This window comes from Crotalus tigris, unplaced genomic scaffold (genome assembly GCF_016545835.1).
Source record: "Crotalus tigris isolate CLP2741 ecotype Arizona unplaced genomic scaffold, ASM1654583v1 scf7180000024297.1652928, whole genome shotgun sequence".
Classification (NCBI taxonomy): domain Eukaryota; kingdom Metazoa; phylum Chordata; class Lepidosauria; order Squamata; family Viperidae; genus Crotalus; species Crotalus tigris.
Genome location: NW_024100470.1, coordinates 397825 through 422037, shown reverse-complemented (window position 1 = coordinate 422037; position 24213 = coordinate 397825). Strand labels below are relative to the sequence as shown.

Genomic DNA, 24213 nt, shown 5'->3' with positions numbered 1-24213 from the left:
TCGAATGTGGTACGCAATGCATTTTGACATGAGAATTTTGTCTCAATGCTCATTGCTTGTTTGGTATGCAACACACAAGCTAGAACTTATTGGTGTCAACTGCCTTGTGACTCACGACGCTACTCCTTATGGGAAAAATTTGTTCAGTGCTTATCATTTTTGATACTTACTATGACTCCCGGAACCAATTAATAATGAGTACCAAGGTGCCACTGTAATAACAACATTACTGAAAAGTATTATAACAACAATAATAATAATATGGTTGGTCAAACAGTCTACCAGCATTTAATAGTTGTAAGTCGAGGACTATATTATAGTCCAGTGGTGGCGAACCTATAGCTAGAGTGCCAGAGGTGACACTTGAAGCTCTTTCTGTGGGTACACATGCCTTCGCCCCAGCCTCGCCTCCCCCCACAGCCCTCTCATCATCAGCCCCCCCCAGAGAGTCCCCCCCCCGGGTGCAGCCCAGGCAGAGCAGAGCAGCCAAACACATGGCAGCTGGGCAGCAGATGATGCTGTAAGGTGGGGGTGGAAGGTGTGGTCACCATGGTGCTGCAGGGCCGCCTGGGTGATCTGCAGTGGGCCCTGAGAGCGGCAGGGTGAGGGTGGAGCAGGGTGGGGGTGGGCGGGCGGAGCGGGGTGGTTTCGGGCACGATCTCTAAAAGGTTCGCCATCACTGCTATAGTCTTTTCGTAATCCAAGATGACCTATCAGTAAATGTGGTTCCATTTGTTCTCTGCATCTGGCTGGGGATTTCTGGGAGTTGAAGTCCACCCAAGGTTGAGAAACACTGATGTTTATGCCACTAAAATATGACAGTGAAATTGTCATTCTTTCTGGCAATTTTCCAAGTTTTTAATTGCCCGGCAGCCTGGCTATTAGGCACCCCCCCACACACCCAATATGGAAATGTTCCCAAGCCTGCATTTCCCTGTCAAAGAAGAAAAACGGATCAATATTTTGAATTTCTGACAAGAAGCATCACATTTTAAGCCCTCCTGAAAGGAAACCAAAGAGGCAATTATGGGTCTCCATGAACAATTAATCCCCAGATGTCAAATCTCCCACTTGTGTCTAGTTTTTGCATTTATTTGCATTTCTCAGTTTTGCATTTGTTTTTTTGCATTTATTTATTTTGCAAAAATATCAGGTCAATTATTATTAAATTTATTTGCCACCTAGAGTGTTCCCATGATAAGATAGGCAGCAAATATAGATTATATTCAGAAAAAATATGGGAGTATAAAGTTTCATTTACTTTATGAGTAAATTTTATAGTAACTGTTGTAGAGATTTGTTTATATGACTTAATTTAAGGGGAGTTAAAGGTTAAGTATGATGTTTTCTTTTCTTTTCTTTTCTTTTTTCTTTTTTCTATTATTGTTAACTTTCTTATTAATAACCCTGTACTCTGCTCTGGGAAGCAAGGGGGGGAGGGTTGAGGGTGGGTGGGTGGGTGAGTGGGTGGATGGGTAATGATAATATAGTTATGGCAAATGCTTGGGCATTTCCCCAATGCTGCGTTCATGTGTGTGAGAGGGATGAGAGGGGAGGAAGGAGTAGGGAGGAAGTAGGATGGTTAGAGGAGATGTGGAGGGGAAGAGAGTAGGAGGGGAGGAGAGAAAGAGGAGGGAAGTAGGGAAGGATTAGAGAGGGTGGACGCAGCCTGGGGGGAATGGCAGGTGGTACCAATGGTTAGGAATTTATTTTATCTTGTGAATTGAATTGTATTTTGTATGAAAATGAAAAAACTTTTTATTATAAAAAAAAGATAGGCAGCAAATACATTTAATAATAATTGCAATAAGCAGCTTTACTTAGAACAGTTTACATCATATGATGATACCTCATTTAGAATTATTCAATGACAGCCTCTGCCTATGCCAGGACCTTGGGAAGGACTCCACACATTGACAAAAATTCCATATCCAGTCTGTAAATTTGGCTGACTGTGTGACAGACCATAATAATAATAATTTTGTTGTTGGCCTGCGCAGAGGTTGGATTTGCCCAATTCCTGAAAAAATGTTTTTCCCCACTGACTAATGATGTTTAATGGGAGTTTAAACAAAGCTGGAGTCAACCCCCATATCCAGTTTTAAAGATAGCACTAACACTGACATTTGCCCTATGTTGACGTTATAGGTATATAGGAGACTTTATTGACCTGGGAAACGTCTCTGTTCTTCGGATGTTCCGAGTATTGAGAGCCTTGAAAACAATTTCCATTGTCCCAGGTATGAAACTTGTGGAATAATTTCTCATGGTTATAAGAATAACAGAATAACAGAGTTGTTGGATGTCATCTAGTCCAACCCTCTGCTCAAGCAGGACCATTTCAGACAAATGGCTGTCCAGTCTCTTCTTAAACAAATCCATTGGAGCATTCACAACTTCTGGAGGCAGGTTGTTCCACTGGTTAGTTGTTCTAACTGTCAGGAAATTCCTCCTTAATTCTAGGTTGCTTCTCTCCTTGATTAGTTTCCATCCATTGCTCCTTGTCCTGCCCTCAGGCGCCTTGGAGAATAGCTTGACTCCCTCTTCTTTGTAGCAGCTGGAGATACTGGAACATGGCTATCATGTCCCCCCTCATCCTTCTCTTCACTAAACTAGACATCTCCAATACCTGCAACTGTTCTTCATATATTTTTGCCTCCAGCCCCATAATCATCTTTGTTGCTCGTCTCTGCACTCTTTCTAGAGTCTCAACATCTTTTTTTATATTGAGATTAAATGTGACCAGGCCTCAGGCCCCTGTTGCCCCCTGAGCTTTGTTGTTTTCTTGAAGACATTTCATTACCCAAACTAGGCAACATCACTAGCATTGATGTTCTCCAGCTCTTATGACCTTGGCTTTTCTTTCATTCTTGTGCCTCTGTGCAGGACTGAAGGTCATTGTGGGAGCTTTGATTCAGTCAGTGAAGAAACTCACAGATGTGATGATTTTGACCGTTTTCTGCTTGAGCGTCTTTGCCCTCATTGGCCTCCAACTCTTCAAGGGACACCTGAAGCAGAAATGTGTCAGGAACTATACGGAATTTATCAATCAGAGCATAAGTAACATTTCCTATGAGATTTTCACCAACAATGAAGGTAAGATACCTTGACTTCTGCCATGACGATTAATCATTATATATTTGGGCCTCCTGTCTGGGCTATGTATGGAAAGTGGAAAAAATAATAAAGCATTAAGAATTCAGTTCCATGTTTGGGACTTAGAAAACTTCAGGATGTAGGGAGATTGGCTGGGGTCCATCTTGAGCTTTTTATTTAAAGCAATGTACTTGTTCTTAAGAAAAAAAAGGGTTGTGTTCAGGATACGCTGTAGAAAGCTATTTTCCTGCATCAATGCACATTAGAAATTTTGGATTTAAAAATGTAACATATCCAAGACAGAGGGACAAAGATGTATTTTTGGCTGAATAAGAGGAGAAAGATGCTTCAGAAGAATCGGGAGAGGATGGAATGGAAGAAAGTTTGGAAAAACAGGGCTGATTTGTTTTCAGGACATCCTAATATTTTCACAATCAAAAATCTTGTGCCCAAGAAACTCTTCCATTATTTATAGAGCTTGGTCTTTCTGATTTTGCAGAAAATTACCAACTGAAAAATGGCACTGAAGACTTTTTGCTGTGTCGCAATGGCTCAGATGGAGGGTAAGTGGGTCTAGCTATTATTTGTTTGAAAATTTCCGCCTTGGTTTGGAAACTAAGAGTCTGCGTTTCAACTGGATAAGAATCTTGAAAAAACTTTTCCTATTGCTTCAGCTGAGACCACAGGTAGCCCTCCACTTATGACCACACTTGACTGCAAAATTTATCGCCATGCAAGACAACTGTGAGTTATGCCCCATTTTATGACCTTTCTTACCACAGTTTTTAAGTGGATCACTGTTAAGTTAGTCACACAGTTGTTAAGGGAATCTGGCTTCCCCATTTGACTTTTGGAAGCTCGCAAAAGGGGAATCACTGCAACTGTCGTAAGTACATGCCAGTTGCCAAGCATTTGAATTTTGATCATATGATCCTGGGGTGCTACAACGGTTATAGGTGTGAAAAATGGTCATAAGTCACTTTTTTAAGTGTTGTTGTAACTTCGATTGGTCACTACATAAATGGTTGTAAATTGAGGACTAGCTATATTCATTAAATTTGGATTCTGCAACTGAACCATTACGAGAGAGCAGCTAACAATAAAAAAATAAAATCCCAATAGAGATAAATAAAACTGCTGGTTATAGTAGTCAAGAGAACCAGGAAAAAACCTTAAAAGCCTGCATGATATAAGTTTTAACTGTCCAAACAGCCTACAAATTCACCTTTAGTTTGGTGCTTAAAGCCATCCTACGTAGGAGTCTCTAGTTCAAAGAATTGTAAGAGAAACATGAGGACTAGCCTCCCCTGTAAGGGCACAAAGCCAAAATACACTTATTTACTTGAATACAAAAGTCAAATCTAGAGAATCAAAAGTAGAGCAGATGAAGAATTTCACAGTATCCTACAAGCAATAAATGCATAAAGAAGAATATAAAAGACATTTATAGCAAAATACAGTCCTTTCATTTAGGAAACTCAGCTACTGGTTTTTTTTCTTAGCTGGTATGACCTCACATTTAGGTCAGGCCCTAACTGTAATGGGGGGGTGTTGATCTGGAGGCATTTTCCAGAAGTATCTTGGATCCCTTTAGGTCAGGAGTAGGCCACCTTGGCTCTTTTATGACTCGTGGATTTCAACTCCCAGAATTCCTGAGCCAACCTGGCTCAGCTTGGAAACTCTCCCTTTCCCCTTAACATGGCTGGCTCAGGAATTCTGGGAGTTGAAGTCCACGAGTCATAAAAGAGCCAAGATGGCCTACTCCTGGTCTAGGTCCTTACTTAACCACCTTAGAACAAGGGTCGTCAAACTTGGCCCTTTTATGACTCGTGGACTTCAACTCCCAGAATTCCTCAGCCAGAATGGCTGGCTGAGGAATTCTGGGAGTTGAAGTCCACAAGTCATAAAAGGGCCAAGTTTGAAGACCCCTGACTTAGAGGTAAGAGTTGTTGGTCCTAATTCCAGTCATTAAGAGAGGATTACCTGTACTCTAAATGAAACCATTGTCTCTTTTAGCTCCTGTCCACCACAATATGTGTGTCTGAAAGTCGGAGAAAATCCTGATTATGGTTTCACCAGCTTTGATACTTTCGGCTGGGCTTTTCTTTCCTTATTTCGCCTCATGACACAAGACTACTGGGAACGGCTCTACCAACAGGTGTGTGTGTGGAGCCCTTGTTTTATTTCTTTGCAGCCTGCTAAAGTTGCTTCCATTTAGGCCAGGGGTCCTCAACCTTGTCATCTTTAAGACTAGTGGACTTCAATTCCCAGAATTCCTGAGCCAGCAAAGCTGGCTGAGGAATTCTGGGAGTTGAAGTCCACAAGTCTTAAAGTTGCCAAGGTTGAGGACCCCTGATTTAGGCAAAGCCCCAAAGCTGCTTTTCCAAAACACAGCTGAGTTTTTCCCTTGCAAACATTTCTCATTCAAAAAGCTTCTTCAGTTCTGACTCAATCTTTCCTGTCCCATGCAAAGAAGATTACTGGACTCCACATGAAACAGGCAGAGTAAACTCAACGGATGATGTCATATGAGATTACTTTTATTTTCCAGGTATCCTCAAAACGTTAACTCACAGTTATTGCAGAAGTTCTTCCGGAATGTAAGTTGTAATCTGGGCCCATCGTGTAGGTAAAGGTATAATGGATTTCCCCCATCCTACGTAAATCTTACATGCTGCTGTTAATGGAGCTCCTAGCCTTGCCATGCAGCTAGGATTCATGGAAGGATAATAAAAACCTGGCATATAACAGGATGTCTGGCCATCCTCCCAATGGCCAATCAAAACACATGTAATATCTAAACTACATTTCCCAGAAGCCATCTCTTAATGAGACAGCACTTTAACCCTTAAAATGCTACTTGCTCTACACACAATTTTCTAAGCTAAATATATGCTCTGACCAGATTTACATACTGGTCCAGCACAGTGGAGAATAGAAGGATTTATATTCTTTGCAGTCCTTTGCTCAATGGCACTCTGAGAATCATTGAGGGGTTATATCTGTATCCTCAGAGCCAGCTGAATCAGAGTGCAAATGGGTATGGAGTCTTCTTGGGGCTGCTGAAAGGACTGTTTTTAAGGGAAAAACAATCAAGCAAGTCCAGTTGCCTTTTGGAAAAACATCTTTGGGACAACCATGATCTGATGACAGAGAATCTCCATAGACATTTACTCATACAAAACTCTCTCTGTGCAAAAACTATTCTGCCAGATGAAACCTATTGCCTAGTTTCCTGCTTGGCTGCTGGTATTTGTTCTTTATCGCCCTGATTGCAGAGTATATTTACTGATTTAATAAAATGTTTACATAGCATCTCTGCCCCCCAAGCAACCTAAAGTAACAGAAGGGTGCATAAATATTTTTAACACAGGGGAGTATTTTTAATTATGGCGACCACCCGCAGCCTGACGTGGGGGTGTGTTCACAGGCTGAAAACTCTTTTTCCCTGTTCTGATCTCCTGAATGATAAACAGATTAAATTACATGGGGTCAATGGACCCCCACTGGAAAATCTCCCGTAGATTGGGGGGATCCCTACAGCTTGAGAAGTGGCTAGACATGCAGGCAATGTGAAATTGTGGAAAATACCCTGAACATTTTAATGGAAAGAATGTTTAGTGTCTACAACTTGTAGTTTCACCCAGTTCCTCTTATTTTGGAGTGTTAGAATGCCGAGCAAAGGTTTTATGTATAATCTGATGTTCATTGCACAGTTTTTGTACCCCTGATTTTGAACACCTAAAGTTGGTTAAGATGTAGGATAGCTTGGGTCAGTCCTACTGTTAGACTCTACCTTCAGATTTGGGGTGTTGCAAAAGTGGACTTATCTCTCCACTTAAGGAAAAGGACAGTAATGAATAGGCACAGCCATGTTTTGACTTCTGGGTGGCCTTCAACAGGCAGGAGTACAAGGGTTTAATGAATAGTCCCAAGATCATTTCATTTATATCCTACCTTTATTATTTTTTATAAACAACTCCAGGATGCAAATATATCTCCTTCCTTCTCCTATTTTCCCAATAAAGACAACAACCCTGTGAGGTGGGTTGGGTTGAGGGATTGGACCAAAGTCACCTAGCTGACTTTTGTGCTTAAGGCAAGATTAGAACTCACCATCTCCTGGGGATTGCCCAGCCAGCTTTCATGACTAAGGCAGAATTAGAATTCACTGACTTCTGGTGATTGACCCAAAGTCACCCAGCTGGCTTTCATGCTTAAGGCCAGAATAGAATTCAGCATCTCCTGGTTATTGGCCCAAAGCACCCAGTTGGCTTTTGTGTCATCTCTGATTTCTAGCCCGGTTTGTTTGTTTATTAGTTCGTTCATTCATTCATTCAATCATTCATTCATTCATTCATTCACTCACTCACTCACTCACTCACTCACTCATTCATTCATTCATTCATTCTGTAATGTATTGATGTGAAATACTTGGTTCTGTTGAAAAAACGGTCACAAGACTTTGTCAGTTAAGTGCCAGACTTTCTCTCTACATGCTCATTAACTTGTGTTAAAAGTGGGAACTAATACTCCAATCCTATTGGCCGCCACCTAGTTGCTGAGTGTATAAATAGGGGTGGAGCGACAGTTATCCAAGCTTCTGTTTAAATCTTAAATAATGAGTTGTTGTTGCACCTGCTGCCTCGTCGATGCCTCGCCGATCACCAAACATCATTCATTCATTCATTCATTCATTCATTCATTCATTCATTCATTCTCTCAATATAGTGAATATAGCATTCCTTCCTCCATTTTTTCTCTCTCACCATAACAAAAATCCTGTGAAACTGATAGGCCCTAAGACAACCAGGGGGCTTTTGAAGTGGAGGGTGGCCTAAAAGAAGTTGAACAAACGAATTTAATCCAGAGTCCTTGCCCATAATTATCCCACCCCCTCCAAATACCCCAGAAATGTTGGTTAAAGTACCATAGACTAAATATAATGCAAAGTACATTCCATTATTGGGAAAGAATGCTTGCAGATCCACACATGATCTGATCTAGCTGAAGTATTCATTTATCTTTATTACCCAGTTCAGCTAAGGAGTGTACACCCTTGTCTTCCCTCTGTGCTGAAGTAGAATTAGTCTGTTTCACCGTGTTTTTCTCATGTTGTGACTTCCTGAGAGACATATACGTTTTCATAAGAATGAAACATTCTAGTTGCTGTTTTCCTAAGGGTAATCCACAGCTTGATCCAGTTGACCTAATCAAATAACTTCCTTGGGTCACACCCCTAACTTGTCTATCTTTGTGGCTTTCTTTGTGAAACGCAGAAGGAGTGTCCCTTTTGCCTTCTCTCATGCAATGTGAAATGATCTCTTGACTATTGTCAGTAACATATGAAGAGTGGATATATAGCTAGTCTGGAGAAAAAAAGGACTAGAGGTGTCATGATAGCAGTATTCCAGTATTTGAGGGATAGCCACAAAGAAGAGGGGGGGGGGTGTCAGCCTCTTCTCCAAAGTGCCTGAAGGCAGGACAAGAAGCAATGGATGGAAACTAACCAAGGAGAGAAGCAGCCTGGAATTAAGGAGAAACTTCCTGACAGTGAGGACAATTAACCAATGGAATGGATGCTCCATCACTGGAGGATTTTAAGAAAAGACTGGACAGCCACTTATCTGAAATAGTATAGGTCAGGGGTAGGCAACCTTGGCTCTTTTATGACTCATGGACTTCAACTCCCAGAATTCCTGAGCCAGCATGGCTCAGCTTGGAAACCTCTCTCTTTCCCCTCAGCATGGCTGGCTCAGGAATTCTGGGAGTTGAAGTCCACGAGTCATAAAAGAGCCAGGGTTGCCTACTCCTGGTATAGGGTCTCCTGCTTGGGCAAGGGGCTGAACTAGAAGACCTCCAAGATCCCTTCCAGCTCAATTCTGACTGAATAAAACCAACCTCTGCCTTCAGCATCTTCCAATATCTCTGCTGCTTCCCAATATTTATTTATCAAAATTGAAAACCTATCTATCTCCCTCAGAGACAGATGTACAAATATAGTTGCTTGCTTGCTTTAGTTGGCTACCTAGGATGACCTTTGCATCTTGGGTAAAGATCCTATAGAACAGGGAGGTCAAACTCACAACCTCATGTGACGTGACATGACATATCATGACTTTTTTTGCCAATGCCAGCAATGGGGTAGACGCGGTTTTGCTATGATCTGGCCCGCAGGCCGGCAGTTTGACACCCTTGCTATAGAAAATACCATCTTCATTGGTGCTCAGTGACCCCACCACCAACATGGTGAGGCAGCACAGCGGGACCTATGGAAGTAATCTTTTAGGCATCCTGTTTTGATTTAATAAAAAAGCTAAAACTTTATTAATGTCTCCACCCATTGTTTTTTCAAGACGTTAATTATAAAACTTAATCACCAATATTAAAAGAGGGATTCCCAGATTGCTGATTTCTCAATCCACCATAAATCTTGATTGCACATTTATCAAAATGATCACACCTTTTAGCAGAGTGTGAGTTTCCACGGATGGATACCATACAGCTTTTGAATAGGAATAACTAGGAGTGAAAGGTTAAAATTGAAGCCCTGAGGGCAGGAGAAGTGCTGGAAGGAGAGAACCAACCTAAAATTAAGGAGAAATTTCCTGACAATGAGAACAATTAATCAATGGAACAGCTTGCCTCCAGATATTGTGGGTGCTCCATCACTGGAGGTTTTTAAGAAAAGATTTGATGGCCATTTGTCTGGAATGGTAGAAGGTCTCCTGCTTGAGCAGGGGTTGGGCTAGAAGACCTCTAAGGTCCCTCCCAACTCTGTTATTCTTTAAATGTTAATCAAAGATTGAACCAGAAGAATAATTTGGGGTTCCAACTGAAGCCAGAGTTATACTACTACTACTACTACTACTACTACTACTACTACTACTACTACTACTACTACTACTACTACTATTACATCAGAAGTTGAAATGAAAGAACTAGTAATAACAACAAAAATGGTAGAAAAAAGAGCAAGGAAAATCAAAAATTGGTCAGCCCCAGGTGAAGATGAACTGCATGGGTTTTGGTTGAAACATCTAACTGTTATACACCCACTCATTACCAAGCAGTTCAACAATATACTACAAGGAGGAGAAATTGAAAAGTGGCTAACAACTGGGAAAACCTACCTAATAATGAAAAATCCAGCAAAAGGGGCAACACCAGGCAACTACAGGCCAATTACCTGCTTACCAACAACTTTCAAATTACTAACTGGTGTAGTAGCTGATGCAGTACAACAGCATCTAGTTGAGAACAATCTCTTTCCACGTGAGCAGAAAGGAAACCGCCCCAATAGCAGAGGAACAAAAGATCAACTCCTAATAGGCAAAATGATCTTGGAAAACTGCAAGAAAAGGAAGACCAACCTGAATGTGGCATGGATTGACTACAAAAAGGCATTTGACTCTCTGCCACATGACTGGATAATCAAGTGCCTAGAAATAACAGGAGTCAGTAGAAACATCAGAAAATTTGTGCAAAGATCGATGGCACAATGGAAGACACAGTTGCAGATCAATGGTGAGAGGCTGGGAGAGGTTAATATCAAGAGAGGAATATTTCAAGGAGATTCATTATCACCATTACTATTTGTTATTGCACTGTTTCCTCTGTCAACAATACTGAATAACTCAGGACATGGCTATCAAACATCAAAAACATCTGCCAGACTATCCCATCTCCTTTACATGGATGATCTGAAGCTGTATGGAAAAACATCATCTGAAATAGAATCGCTGCTCAACACTGTCCGTATATATAGCCAAGATATTGTTATGGAGTTTGGCTTGGACAAATGTGCCACACTTACTATCAAACAAGGAAAAATAGTGAAAACTGAAGGAATCAAGATGCCCCACGAAAATAACATTAAGAGTCTGGATGAGGAAGATACTACAAATACTTGGGTATCCTTCAAGCTGACAACATCAAGCACACTGAAGTCAAGAAAAAGATTAGAGATGAATACATCAAGAGAGTGAAGAAGATCTTAAAGTCCAAACTCAATGGAGGAAATACCATAAAGGCAATCAACACCTGGGCAATTCCAGTCATTAGGTACACAGCTGGAATAGTGGACTGGACTCAAGCAGAACTAAAAGCAATGGATAGGAAGACCAGAAAAATAATGACAATGAATCATGCCCTTCATCCACGCAGTGACATTGATAGACTTTATCTACCAAGGCAAATAGGTGGGCGTGGAATGCTACAAGTACATCAGATGGTTGAAGAAGAAAAAATGGCTTTGGAAGAATATCTGAAGAACAATGATGAAGATCCACTGAAATTAGTATATCAGGAAAGCTTACTGACTACTGGAGAGACCAAACTGGCCTACAAGAAAGACGAAATGAAGAACAGAATAGAGGCATGGGAAAACAAAGCACTACATGGCCAATATATGAAAAAAATAGCTGGGAAAGCAGATAACAATAAAACCTGGCAATGGCTAAGAGCAGGAAAATTGAAGAAAGAGACCGAGGGACTAATTCTGGCTGCACAAGACCAAGCCTTAAGGACAAATGCATACAAAGTCAAAATTGAGAAGACAGCAACAGACAGTCAATGAGAAGACAGGAGTAAGAAAAGAAGCTGAAGAAACAGTGGACCACCTGGTAAGTGTTGCAAGAAGATTGCACAGACTGACTACAAGCAGCGGCATGACAAAGTAGCAACAATGGTGCATTGGAAGATCTGCAAAAAATATCATTTGCCTGTAAGCAAAAACTGGTGGGATCATAAAATAGAGAAAGTCATAGAAAATGATAAAATTAAACTGCTCTGGGACTTCAGAATTCAAACAGACAAGCACCTGCAACATAACACCCCAGACCTAACAATTGTCGATAAGAAAGACAAAAAAGTCTGGATAGTGGACGTGGCAGTGCCTGGAGACAGCAGAATAGACGAGAAAGAACTGGAGAAGATAACAAAATACAAAGACCTACAAATAGAAATAGAAAGACTGTGGCAAAAGCAAGCAAGGGTAGTACCAATAGTCATAGGCGCCTTGGGTGCAATCCCAAAACAACTGGAGCACCACTTGAACACCATTGGCATTGACAAATTCGCTATTAGTCAATTGCAAAAGGCGGCCTTATAGGAACTGCTTCCATCCTGCGACGATACCTGTAATTCCATCAAAAATCCACATCTGCCTATCCCAGGTCCTGGGTAAGGACTCGATAGGTAGATAAAATGCCAAATCCAGTCTGAACATCTGGCTGACTGTGCGATGATCCATAATAATAATAATAATAATAATAATAATAATAATAAAGTTGGAAGGGACCTTGGGGGTCATCTAGTCCAACCCCCTGCTCAGGCAGGAAACCCTATACCATTTCAGACAAATGGCTGTCCAGTCTCTTCTTAAAAACTTCCAGTGTTGGAGCATTCACCACTTCTGGAGGCAGGTTGTTCCACTGGTTAATTGTTCTAACTGTCAGGAAGTTTCTCCTTAGTTCTAAGTTGCTTCTCTCCTTGATTAGTTTCCATCCGTTGCTTCTTGTCCTGCTTTCAGGCGCCTTGGAAAATAGCTTGACTCCCTCTTCTTTGTGGCAGCCCCTGAGATATTGGAACACTGCTCTCATGTTCCCCCTCGTCCTTCTCTTCATCAAACTAGACATACCCAATTCCAGCAGCCTTTCCTTATATGCTTTAGCCTCCAGCCCCCTATTCATCTTTGTTGCTCTTCTCTGTACTCTTTCTAGAGTCTCAACATCTTTTTTACATTGTTGTGACCAAAACTGGATGCAGTATTCCAAGTGTGGCCTTACCGAGGCATTGTAGAGTGGTATTAATACTCACATGATCTTGATTCTGTCCCTTTGGATAAATAAAAATGAGATCCAGACTGCTATGAGGAAAGAAGAAATATTTATTCCTAAAAGCAAACAGTTTACCTTTAGGGACAGCCGCAGAGAAATGGGGTACAGCTACAGACTTTTATAGGGGAGCTTATCCTGGTGTGGAAGTGTCTATGTGACACCTGAGGTATGTGTGTATGTGTCTCTGTGTGTATATATATCTGTGTATGAGGTTTAAACATGCAATTCCACTGGGAAACCTATTTTAATTAACCCTATTTGTGTTTGCAGACCTTATCCTTTGATATGTGGGTTAGGTCTAGGTAACTTATTTGGGTGTTTGAGGAAGTTTGGGTAAAAGATTCCCCCCCCATTTGCTGTTTTTGCTTGTTTCAGCTTGACTGTCAATTATCTAGTGGAGATGCTGATTCTCAGACCATTGTCGATTCTGCTGATGTTTAAAGGGAAGATGGAAACAGTATAAAGAATAAAATATATTTTCATATAAAACTTCTCACAACTGGTTAATATATTCTTCTAATTTCAGACACTAAGAGCGTCTGGGAAGATCTACATGCTGTTTTTCGTGCTGGTCATTTTTCTGGGCTCGTTTTATCTGGTCAACCTAATCTTAGCTGTGGTTACCATGGCTTATGAAGAACAGAGCAAAGCCACCATTGCTGAAACAGAGGCCAAAGAGAGAAAGTTCCGGGAAGCCATGGAAATGCTAAAAAAAGAACAAGAGGTGTCTACAACTCTGGTTGCTTTCATTAAAATGACTAAAAGAACATTGTGCCACTACATCACAACCTCCACTTGTGACAGGCAGGATAAACCTGCACAGAGCAAGTCCAAAAAGTTAAGCTGGTTGTTTAAACCATATAATTCAGACATGTCAAACACAAGGCCCAGAGGCCGGATGTGGCCTGTGAAGTGGTTTCATGTGGCCCGCGAAGCCATCCTGGAAACAGTGAGGGAATGGCCCCCACTGCCTTGGCCCTGGCCCAGGCCGGCCGCAAGCCAATGTACAATTTTGTGGTGGCCATCTATGCTGAAACACATTCAGTCTTAGCTCCACAAGGCCGTCTGGAAACAGCGAGGAACCAGGAGAACCTAGAGCAGCAGCCTTGAGGAAGTGGGGGCTGAGTTTGGTGCCGCAGGTGCTCAAGGGCCCGGCTGGGCATTTGACCTCTGCTGCCCAGGGCTCTGGGCAGCCCACACCACCATCCAGCCCCCCCGCATGGCCTGAGAGGAACTGTGAGGCTCCTCCAGTGGACCATGCCTTCTCAACCTGTGGGTTGGGACCCTATTTGGGGTCAAACGACCATTTCACAGGGGTCGCCAAACAACACAGTCTGCCATTTCCCCCCCCTTTTCCTTAACTGTGCTACTCCCTTTTATTCTATTGGCTTTTGAAAACCAATAGAATAGACTCTCTTGAATAGAGTCTAATTCTATTGGCTTTCAAAAGCCAGTAGGAATTGTCCAGGCTGTGTCTGCCCTGCTGAGCCCGCCAAAAGTCCCATTCTGCAAACGGTGCTGCACCAGTTGAGTAGTCCTCGACTTACGACCGGTTGAGTAGTCTTCGACTTACGACTGGTTGGGGGTCATGGCATTAAAAAGATTGAGAACCATTGCTCTGGATTCTTCCCACAGGTCTTACACTTGTATACCACTTTAAAGCCCTCTCTAAGCTGTTTACAGACTCAACCTATTGCCCCCACTAATCTGGGTCCTCATTTTACCGATCTTGGAAAAATGGAAGTCTGCGTCAACCTTGAGCCAGTCAGGATCGAACTCCTGGCTGTGGGAATGTAGAGTTAGCCTGCAATACTGCATTCTAACCACTGCACCACCATGATTCCTATACAATACTTTTATCACAACATCCAGCTTAACTAGTTAAAGCAAGTTTGGTGACTACAACAGAAAGGAGATTGATTTATAGGAAATTCTGATAGAGATAGCAAGTCTAACTAGACCTTACCAGGAAATAAGACCAAGGACATATACTATATGTGTGCCAGGAAAAAAAAGGAGGAAGGAAGTGACTCAGATTTTCAAGGAGGTTTTGAAGGTTATATGCCAGTAGTGGCAAACCTATGGCCCGGGTGCCAGAGGCGGCACTCAGAGCCCTCTCTGTGGGCACGCGTGCTGTCGCCCCAGTCCTAGGCCTTCAGCTGGGTTTTATAAAACCTTTTCGCTTTAGGCCTCCGCTGCCTTGTGCAAAAAAAAAAAAAAGTTCAATCAATCAGTCAATTTCAACTTCTCGTGGGAAAAAAAAAGATCTTGCAAAGTTGGAATTGATTGATTGAACTTTTTAGTCCCACCCAGTCTGGCATTACCACCATAGCCATGCCCACCCAATGGGCCACACACCCCCAATTGGCCACACCCACCCGGCACCTGACGATGCATAAGTAGGTTTTGGGTTGCAGTTTGGGCACTCGGTCTCTAAAAGGTTCGCCATCACTGTTATATAGTTTGGATTTACAAAGATATGCCGGACATATTTTTAAAGGAGATATATTGAAAATATTACGATTGAGAAAAGACTGCAATTATTTGATAGTCTTTTAGACAGTCATGGTAAACCAGCAGCTGTATACAGGGAAGCTGTCCTTTTAAATAGTAATCTTTTTTAAAAAATGTATGTGAAAACAGAATTGTATAGTTCCCTTTTGCTCTTTCCACAATCTAGGAATTAAACGCTAGAGAGAATGACAGTATGTCTCATAGCTCCTTTGAAGTATCTCCAGCATCTAAGGAAGACAAAGAAAGAAGCAACCGAATGAAGAAATTGTCCTTAGGAATGGAAGATTCGGGCCCAGCCTCAAATGACAGTCATCGGAAAACAGTACGTTAATATACAGTACAGACAGTTCTCAACTTACAATGCTTCATTTAGTGAATGTTTGAAGTTAAAACGGCACTGAAAAAAAGTGACCTATGGCTATTTTTCACACTTATGACTGTTGCAGCATTACCATGGTCACGTGATCAAAATTGAGATGCCTGGCAACTGGTTCATATTTATGATGGTTGCAGTGTCCTGGGTGTGTGTGTATTCATGTGATCTCCTTTTGCAAACTTCTGACAAGCAAAGTCAATGGGGAAACCAGATTCACTTAACAATCATGTTGCTAACCTAACAACTAAAGACTCATGCAAAACTGGAATCTTAAAACTGTGAAAAAAATGCACCAATTGAAAAAAACCGACTGCACTATGCAATTTGTAATCACCAGTTGGTGACCAAAAACCCTTGCATGGAAGTTTTTAGTAAATTTATACCTTCAAAAAGTGACTTTCCCAAAGCCAGGCCCCAAAGTAAACATCTAAAAGTTTTTTTTCTGAAAGACAACTGGACTTGTTTTTTTCTTTGAAAACATCTATGGAGATTCTCAATCATCCAGGTCATGGTTGCCCCAAAGGTGCTTTTAAAAAAGCAACTGAACTTCCTTATTTTTTTCCTTGAAAATATTTTGCTTCTCACCCAAGAAGCTACTTCAGTTCAACTGAAGATTAGAAGCTGGATAAGAAGCAAAATGTTTTCAAAGAAAAACCAAAGAAGTCCACTGACTTTTGGAAAAGCAAATTTGGGACAACCATGACTGAATGATTGAGACTCTCTATAGATATGTCCCTAAAGTAAGTTGCAGAAATAAATCATAAATAACATTCTTTATTGACAGGGAGCTCAAAACATTCATATTTTTTCTGCATTGGGCAGTAGATTCACAGTCCGTATTTTCTGATCCAGAGTTAAGTTGCTTTGTAAATCCAGATCAGACAGATAAATTCAATAAGAATGATTATAAAACAGACATTTTACTCAGAGATACTTGCAGTTGTGTTGTTGCTTCTGGATAATACACATCTGTTCATTCTTATAGGTAAGAAATTAATACTTCCTCCACACCAACGTCTAACATGGAATGAGGCCATCTGAGTCCTCCGGTGGTTCCATGCTTAACTCAGACAAAGGCATTCCAAACTGGCACATGGCCAGGATATCCTGTGATGAACTTTACTGGCTCCTCCCACAGATCTGATAACATGGGATTGCTGACTAGCTAAAACTACATTACCCATAAGCCATCTTTTAAGGAAACAGCACTTAACCCAATAAATGCCAAACATTCTAACATACAGAACTACATGCTCTAGGTCAGGGTTACACGATCCAGAACACCTTGATTTTATTTGAGGGCCCTTGGTACATGAACTTGGTTGTTTTCTTGCAGACATTTCATTACCCAAACTAGGTAACATCATCAGTGCTAATGGACTGTCTGCAAAAAAACAACCCAACTCAGAGAGCATCAAGGACCCCTCAATTCAATTCTGAGCTATACACAATCTCTTTTAGTAATAATAATAATGATAAAGTTGGAAGGGACCTTGGAGGTCATCTAGTCCAACCCCCTGCTCAGGCAGGAAACCCTATACCATTTTGGACAAATGGCTGTCCAGTTTCTTCTTAAAAACTTCCAGTGTTGGAGCATTCACCGCTTCTGGAGGCAGGTTGTTCCACTGGTTAATTGTTCTCACTGTTAGGAAGTTTCTCCTTACTTCTAAGTTGCTTCTCTTTTTGGTTAGTTTCCACCCATTGCTTCTTGTCCTGCCTTCAGGCGCTTTGGAAAATAGCTTGACTCCCTCTTCTTTGTAGCAGCCCCTGAGATATTGGAACACAGCTATCATGTCCCCCCTCATCCTTCTTTTTGTTAAACTAGACATACCCAATTCCAGCAACCGTTTCTTATATGTTTTAGCCTCCAGTCCCCTAATCAGTCCCCTAATCATCTCTTCTCTGTACTCTTTCTAGAGTCTCAACATCTTTTTTACACTGTGGTGACCAAAACTGGATGCAGTATTCCCCAGTGTGGCCTTACCAAGGCATTGTAAAGTGGTATTAATACTTCACGTGATCTTTATTCTACCCCTCTGTTAATGCAGCCTAGCACTGTGTTGGCTTTTTGGCAGCTGCAGCACAATGCTGGCTCATATTTAAATGATTGTCCACTAGGAGTCCGAAATAACTCTCACAGTTACTACTATTGAGCAAGGTACCCCTTATACTATACCTGTGCATTTGGTTTTTCTTGCCTAAATGTAGAACCTTACTTTTTTCACCACTGAATTTCATTTTGTTAGATAGTGCCCAGTGTTCAAGTCTGTCCAGATCCTCCTGTATCCTAAGCCTATCTTCTGGAGTGTTGGCTATTCCTGCCAGCTTGGTGTCGTCTGCAAATTTGATGAGTTCCCCATCTATCCCCTCGTCCAACTCGTTGATGAAGATGTTGAAGAGCACTGGGCCCAGAACAGAGCCCTGGGGCACCCCACTACACACTTCCCTCCATGTAGATGCGGTTCCATTGAGGACCACACGCTGAGTACAGCCAGTCAGCCAGCTACGAATCCATCTGGTGGTGATGCTGTCTAACCCGCATTTTTCTATCTTATCAAGTAGTAGGTTGTGGTCTACTTTATCAAATGCCTTACTGAAGTCTAAGTAAATTATATCCACAGCATTCCTCTGGTCCACTAATTTTGTCACTTGGTCAAAGAATGCAATAAGGTTTGTCTGGCATGATCTATTTTTGACAAACCCGTGTTGGCTTTTAGTAATGACTTTGTTTGCCTGTAGGTGTTCGCTGATTCATTGTTTGATTATCTTTTCCAGAATCTTCCCAGGTGTTGAAGTCAGGCTGATAGGTCTGTACTTTCCTGGGTCCTTTCCCCCCCTTTTTTTATTGAAAATTTTTTAAAATTTTACAAAAAAAGAGATTCCCCTCCCCAAACTCTCCCAACCCACCCCAACCCTCCCCCAACCTTCCCAGAGCTGAATACAGGCTTAGTTACAACTTAAAAGAAAAAAATTTTTAAACACTGTATACCATAAACAATTAATTACAATAATTAAACAAATTATAAAATACTTTAAGACCAATATATAAAAAGCAAAAAAAAATTATGATTACAATCATTAGACATATTATAAAATACTCTGAACATTTTCTAATGTCATACTTATATTATTTAAAATTTATCCACCATTCTTTATAAACACCCTCAAAAACACACATACAAACATTACTTATAACATTGAAATTCCCTTATACACATTTAAAACAAAATATTCCTTTAAATGCTCCTTAGATATCTAAACATACGCTACCTATCTAAAATTTTCATTCAATCTCCATAATATCATACATATTATATAAAATCTAATCTCTCCCTCTTTCTTTATCATCAAACACAAAAATAAACATATAAACGTTAGTTATACCATTAAAACAAGATATTCTTTTGAATAATCTTTAAATTACTAAACTTAAACTTCTCATCTAAAGTTTTCATTTTATCTCCATAATCTTTCTCTCCTCTTTACCAATAACCAATTCCATCCACAGTGAACTGTAATCTATCAATAACCTGAAAACAATCTATACATTCTTTATCAATCTCTCTTATCCAAAAACCTCGAGAGAAGTGCTTGGAATTCTGCCCTTAAAGGTTGCTCCAAAAAGTTTATAGATCTTGCTTCTCCCGCAGACTCAGAAACAAATACTTATGAGGCTTCCTTAACCCCCTTCTTCTGTTGCTTCTTTTCTTTGCGTTTATGTGATACATGAGTTATCCTCTGCTCCTTCATCTCAACTTGTTGAGGCCCCTCAGTCTGAGATTTCCCAATTTTCATCAATATAGGCTCTTCAGACTGCAATTCTACCTTCTTCTCTTCCAAAGCGATAGGTGGCGATGAACATACCCCCAGGACCGAAGTGTAAAACTCTTTTGCTTTGAAAACAGTATTAAGTCTATAACGTGTCCCCAGATAGTTCACCACCATTCCAGTCGGGACATCCCATCTGAACAACATTTGCCTCTTTTTAAGTTCATCTGCTAAAAAAGCAAACTCCTTTCTTCTTCTTAAAATTTTAGATGGGATCTCCTTTAAAATTATAACGTCTTGTGAGGCAATCTGAAACCTCTTATTGTAAAAAGCTTGTATAATTTCATTGCGCAGGGATCTTTTCCCAAAATAAATCACCACATCTCTTGGCAGATTTCTTTGCTTTGCCACCACAGTTAACTCTAAATGTTTTTTCAATTGCACTAAATATTTCCTCTTTTTCTCTATCCAGAATCACAGCAAAGTCATTTGCAACCATCTCTCTCAGATCTCCTTGCAAAGAATCTCTCAAACCTCTAATTCTTAAAGCATATTCCATTTCTCTATATTGAAGCATAAGAATCTCATCTTGAGAATTTTCCATCTCTTTTTCCATGCCTTCAAATTTTCCCTCCAACAGCTCCACTTTCTCTGGTACCTCTTCTACACGAAAGTTCAACTTTTCAAGAACAGAGGCAACTCCTTTCAAAGCCAAAACTCAGAATCCTATTATTTTCCGCTAAAATCTCTTTCACTTCTCCCCTGATTTGAGATATAGCATTTCCCATTATGTCTTGCAAATCCTTTACCGTTAATAACTGTGCCAAAGGAGAGGGTGAAGCTGTTAATTTAGATTGTTGCACTGATGATATCACCGAAGAAGAAACCACCTTAGGAGCTGTGGGAATTACTGGACGCTTTGGAGCCATCTTAAAAAATCTTTACTCCTTCTTAAAAATTACCCCAAAAAAAAGGGAGGGAAAGAAAAGTTAAGCAAAAAAAGAGAGATTAACTCCAAAAAATCAAAAACTCCTTCAAAAAGGGATCATTATAATAAAAGGAAAAAAGTTAAGAACCATTTTCAAAAAGAAAAAGTTTTGTTTCTTCTTTCCTCCTTCTTTGAAAAAGAAAATAAAGAAATACAAAAAAAAATCCCTTAAAAGAAAAAAAAGATAGCAAAAAAGAGTTTAACAAAGAAGAATCTTCCCAAAACACAAATCCACCTTAAGAAATTTTTTTTTAAAAAAAGAACAATCTAGTCCATTACATTCCATTTCACTCGCTTTTTTTTTTTAAAAAAACTTTCCGATCGCCATTTTACTTTCACTCTCACAAAAAGAAAAAAAAGAGAAAAAAGAAAGGAAATAAAAATCAACCTTTCAAACTAAAGTCCAAATAAAATCCAATAAAAAAATCCTTTATCCAACTCTGTCCGCTTTTAAAAGTAACTCACCCGGTCTCTTTAAGCGCGGAGGTGGGAGCGGCGTCTTGCTTTGTCCCTGAGGGACAAAGACAGCTGAGAGGTGGAGGCAACCCGAACTCCGAGGGAGCACTCTTTTCACCCCCCAAAGAAAACTTCCTGGGGGGTCCAAGAGGCTCTACCTCTATTCAGGTGATACTCCCCTCACCCCCTTTGCCCGGGAGGGAGGTTTTGAGCCACTGGAAGTCCCTTTTTTCCCCCTTTTTTGAAGATGGGAACTACATCAGCTCTTTTCCAGTCCTCTGGTAGTTCCCCAGTGCTCCAGGATCTTTGAAAAATATAGTTCAGTGGTTCTGAGATCACATCTGCCAGTTCCTTAAGAACCTTGGGGTGTAATCCATCTGGTCCTGGTGATTTGAACTTGTTTAGACTGGATAGGTGTTCATTTACCATTTTCTTGCCTATCTTAATTTGTATTTCTATTTTGTTTTTTATGGCACTATTTTTGATAGGCTTGTCTGTTTTTTCCCTTTGTGTAAAGACAGATGCAAAAAAAGAGTTAAATAGTTCTGCTTTCTCCCTGTTGCTTGTCACCTTCTTGCCACTTTCACCCACTAATGGACCAATCGTTTCCTTCACTTTTTTCTTGTTCTTATCATGTTGAAAGAAGCTTTTTTTTTGTTATTTTTGACTTTGGTTGCAAGCCTTAGTTCATTTTGAGCCTTAGCTTTCCTCACTTCATCTTTGCAGGCTCAGGCTATTTGCTGATATTCTGACTTAGTCATATGTCCCTCTTTCTACTTTCTATACTTGTCCTTTTTATCTTTCAATTGATTAGAGAATACTTTATGCAGCCATGCTGGTTTCTTTTGAGAGCTGTTATTTTTCCTCTTTGTTGGTATTGTGCTAGACTGGGCCTTTATTATCTCACTTTTCAAAATTTCCCAAGCCTCTTGAGTTGTTTTCCCCTGGAGGATTCTCATCCATGGAATCCTTCCCAAACCCTCTCTAAGTTTATTGAAATTAGCTCTCTTGAAGTCCAAGACTCTAGTTTGACTGTGTTCTATTGCTTGTGCTTCCATAATGTTGAATTCCAATATTGCATGATTACTTCCTCCCAAGGTTCCTATGGCTTCAACACCTTCTATCATTTTATCTCTGCTAGTGAGGAGAGATCCAATATGGCTAATCCCCTAGTTCTCTTCTCTACTTTTTGGGAGACAAAATTGTCTGTTAGGTTTGTCAGGAATCTGTTTGATCTTCCATTTGGTGCAGAGTTTGTCTCCCAGTTGATGTCAGGGTAGTTAAAGTCCCCCATTACTGTTGTGATGTGCTTCCTACATACCTTAGTTAGCTGACTAGCAAAAAGTTCATCTATTTCCTGTGTTTGGTTGGGTAGTCTGTAGTATACACCTATGGCAATGTCGTTTCCCCCCCTTTTATATTGACCCAAATGCATTCAGGACAGTTTTCATCATTGTTGTGCTCTATTTCTGTAGAGATGTAGTTATTTCTTATATAGAGAGCAACTCCACCTCCTCTTTTATTTGGTCTGTTTCTTTTAAATAATTTAAATCTCTCTATCTGTGTGTTCCATTTGTGGGTTTTGTCCCACCATGTTTCTGTTATGGCAACAATATCATATCTGCCCTCATTAACCTGAATTTCTAGTTCACCCTGTTTGCTGTTCATACTCTGTGCATGTGTGTATAGACATTTGAGTCCTTTATGACCGACCCTGTGTTTACTTCCTACATAACCTGTGTGGTGCCTGAGTTCCCCTAATGTCTTACTACCTATTTGGTTAGTGCACTTTGTGTGGCACTTGCTATTAAGAGCTTGATTTTGCTTGACAGCAAGGTTGGTATTTTTGTCCACACACATATCTACGTTACATGCACTGATAGTCCTATTGTTTTTAGATTGCCGGGGACAGGGATGTCCTGTATCAGTTAGCTCACTGTCCCTGCTGTTTAGTTTAAATATTCCTCCAGAAAATCTGTGAATTTATAGCCAAATAACTCAGTCCCTTTCTTTGATGGATGCAAACCATCTCTTTTGTATATTTTTTTCATGGGACATCATGACTAATATATTCAAAACCTTCTCCTTTACACCACTCCTTTAGCCACATATTGAATTGTGCTACATGCTGGCCTTTTCCATTTTTGTCCTTATACACTGGTAAGACCTCTGAAAAAATAAGCCTACAGCCTATTCTGCTAAATTCCTGCCCCAGGCTTTGGAAGTCATTCTGCACAGTGAGTACATCTTTTTGGGACAGATCGTTAGTGCCAAGATGTACAATAGCCTCCACATCACAGTCCTTGCTGGCATTCTTGATTATTTTACAAATACGCTTCTTGTCCCTACTGACAGTAGCACCTGGAAGACACCTGACCTCATTCAAAACCTCTGTGTCCTTTCCTAAATTTACATCTCTTATAATTGAATCACCAACCAGAAGGTGGCTTCTCTTTTTTGGTGCCTTTCTGTTCTTGTATGACTGATTTGCACTTCTCCCTATTGAAAACAAGTTCTTCATCTCGGATCAAGATCCCCTGCTTATTTGAGTTGTCATCACAAATACCTTTACTTGTCTCCTTAATGTCCCTATTAAGGTCAGCAAGGGCACTGTATCTGTTGAGCAGGGGCACAGCAAAAGCTTTGTGTTTATGATTCACAGCTCTCACCCTGCCAGATCCCACGGTTTTCCACAATGCCCTTCTCCTGCAGGATCTTTGTGGTAGAGGGGGCTAATAGCTTGGAGGCTCAGTGGAGTAGAAGGGCTGAACTGAACACCTAATTTCTGCCTGAAGAGCAGAGATTACAGACCCTAGATAGGTAATCTGCCCTTGTAGACTAATGATTTGTTTACAGATAGGACAGTTTCCATGATTGAAAAGGGTACTGCGAAAGACAGCTACAAAACAAGTGTTGCACTGAACTATGCCTGACATTCTTAGATACAAGGAATCACAGACGCACTTGCCCTGAATGTACTGCTGCTGTTTGATTTTTGGTTATGACTTTCTGGTTGCTTTTGGAGCTGAATCCCCTCCCCACTCACAGTTATAGAAAGCACTGAGAAGTTTAAATGCAAAAGATCCAATCAGCAAGGCCCCGGTTGCTTTTGGAGCTGAATCCCCTCCCCACTCACAGTTATAGCAAGCACTGAGAAGTTTAAATGCAAAAGATCC

The 24213-nt window shown here is 40.7% G+C and overlaps 1 protein-coding gene across 1 annotated transcript in view; it reads left to right on the top strand.

Moving 5' to 3' along the window:
• LOC120299490 (sodium channel protein type 5 subunit alpha-like) overlaps positions 1 to 24213 on the top strand; it is a 96194-nt gene that overhangs the window by 18073 nt on the left and 53908 nt on the right. Inside the window, exons 6-13 of the mRNA XM_039324341.1 lie at positions 2149 to 2240; positions 2887 to 3096; positions 3596 to 3659; positions 5113 to 5254; positions 13462 to 13605; positions 14705 to 14720; positions 21868 to 21891; positions 22420 to 22436. Of these exons, the coding sequence (XP_039180275.1) occupies positions 2149 to 2240; positions 2887 to 3096; positions 3596 to 3659; positions 5113 to 5254; positions 13462 to 13605; positions 14705 to 14720; positions 21868 to 21891; positions 22420 to 22436 (709 nt within the window). The remainder of the gene's footprint in view (positions 1 to 2148; positions 2241 to 2886; positions 3097 to 3595; positions 3660 to 5112; positions 5255 to 13461; positions 13606 to 14704; positions 14721 to 21867; positions 21892 to 22419; positions 22437 to 24213) is intronic.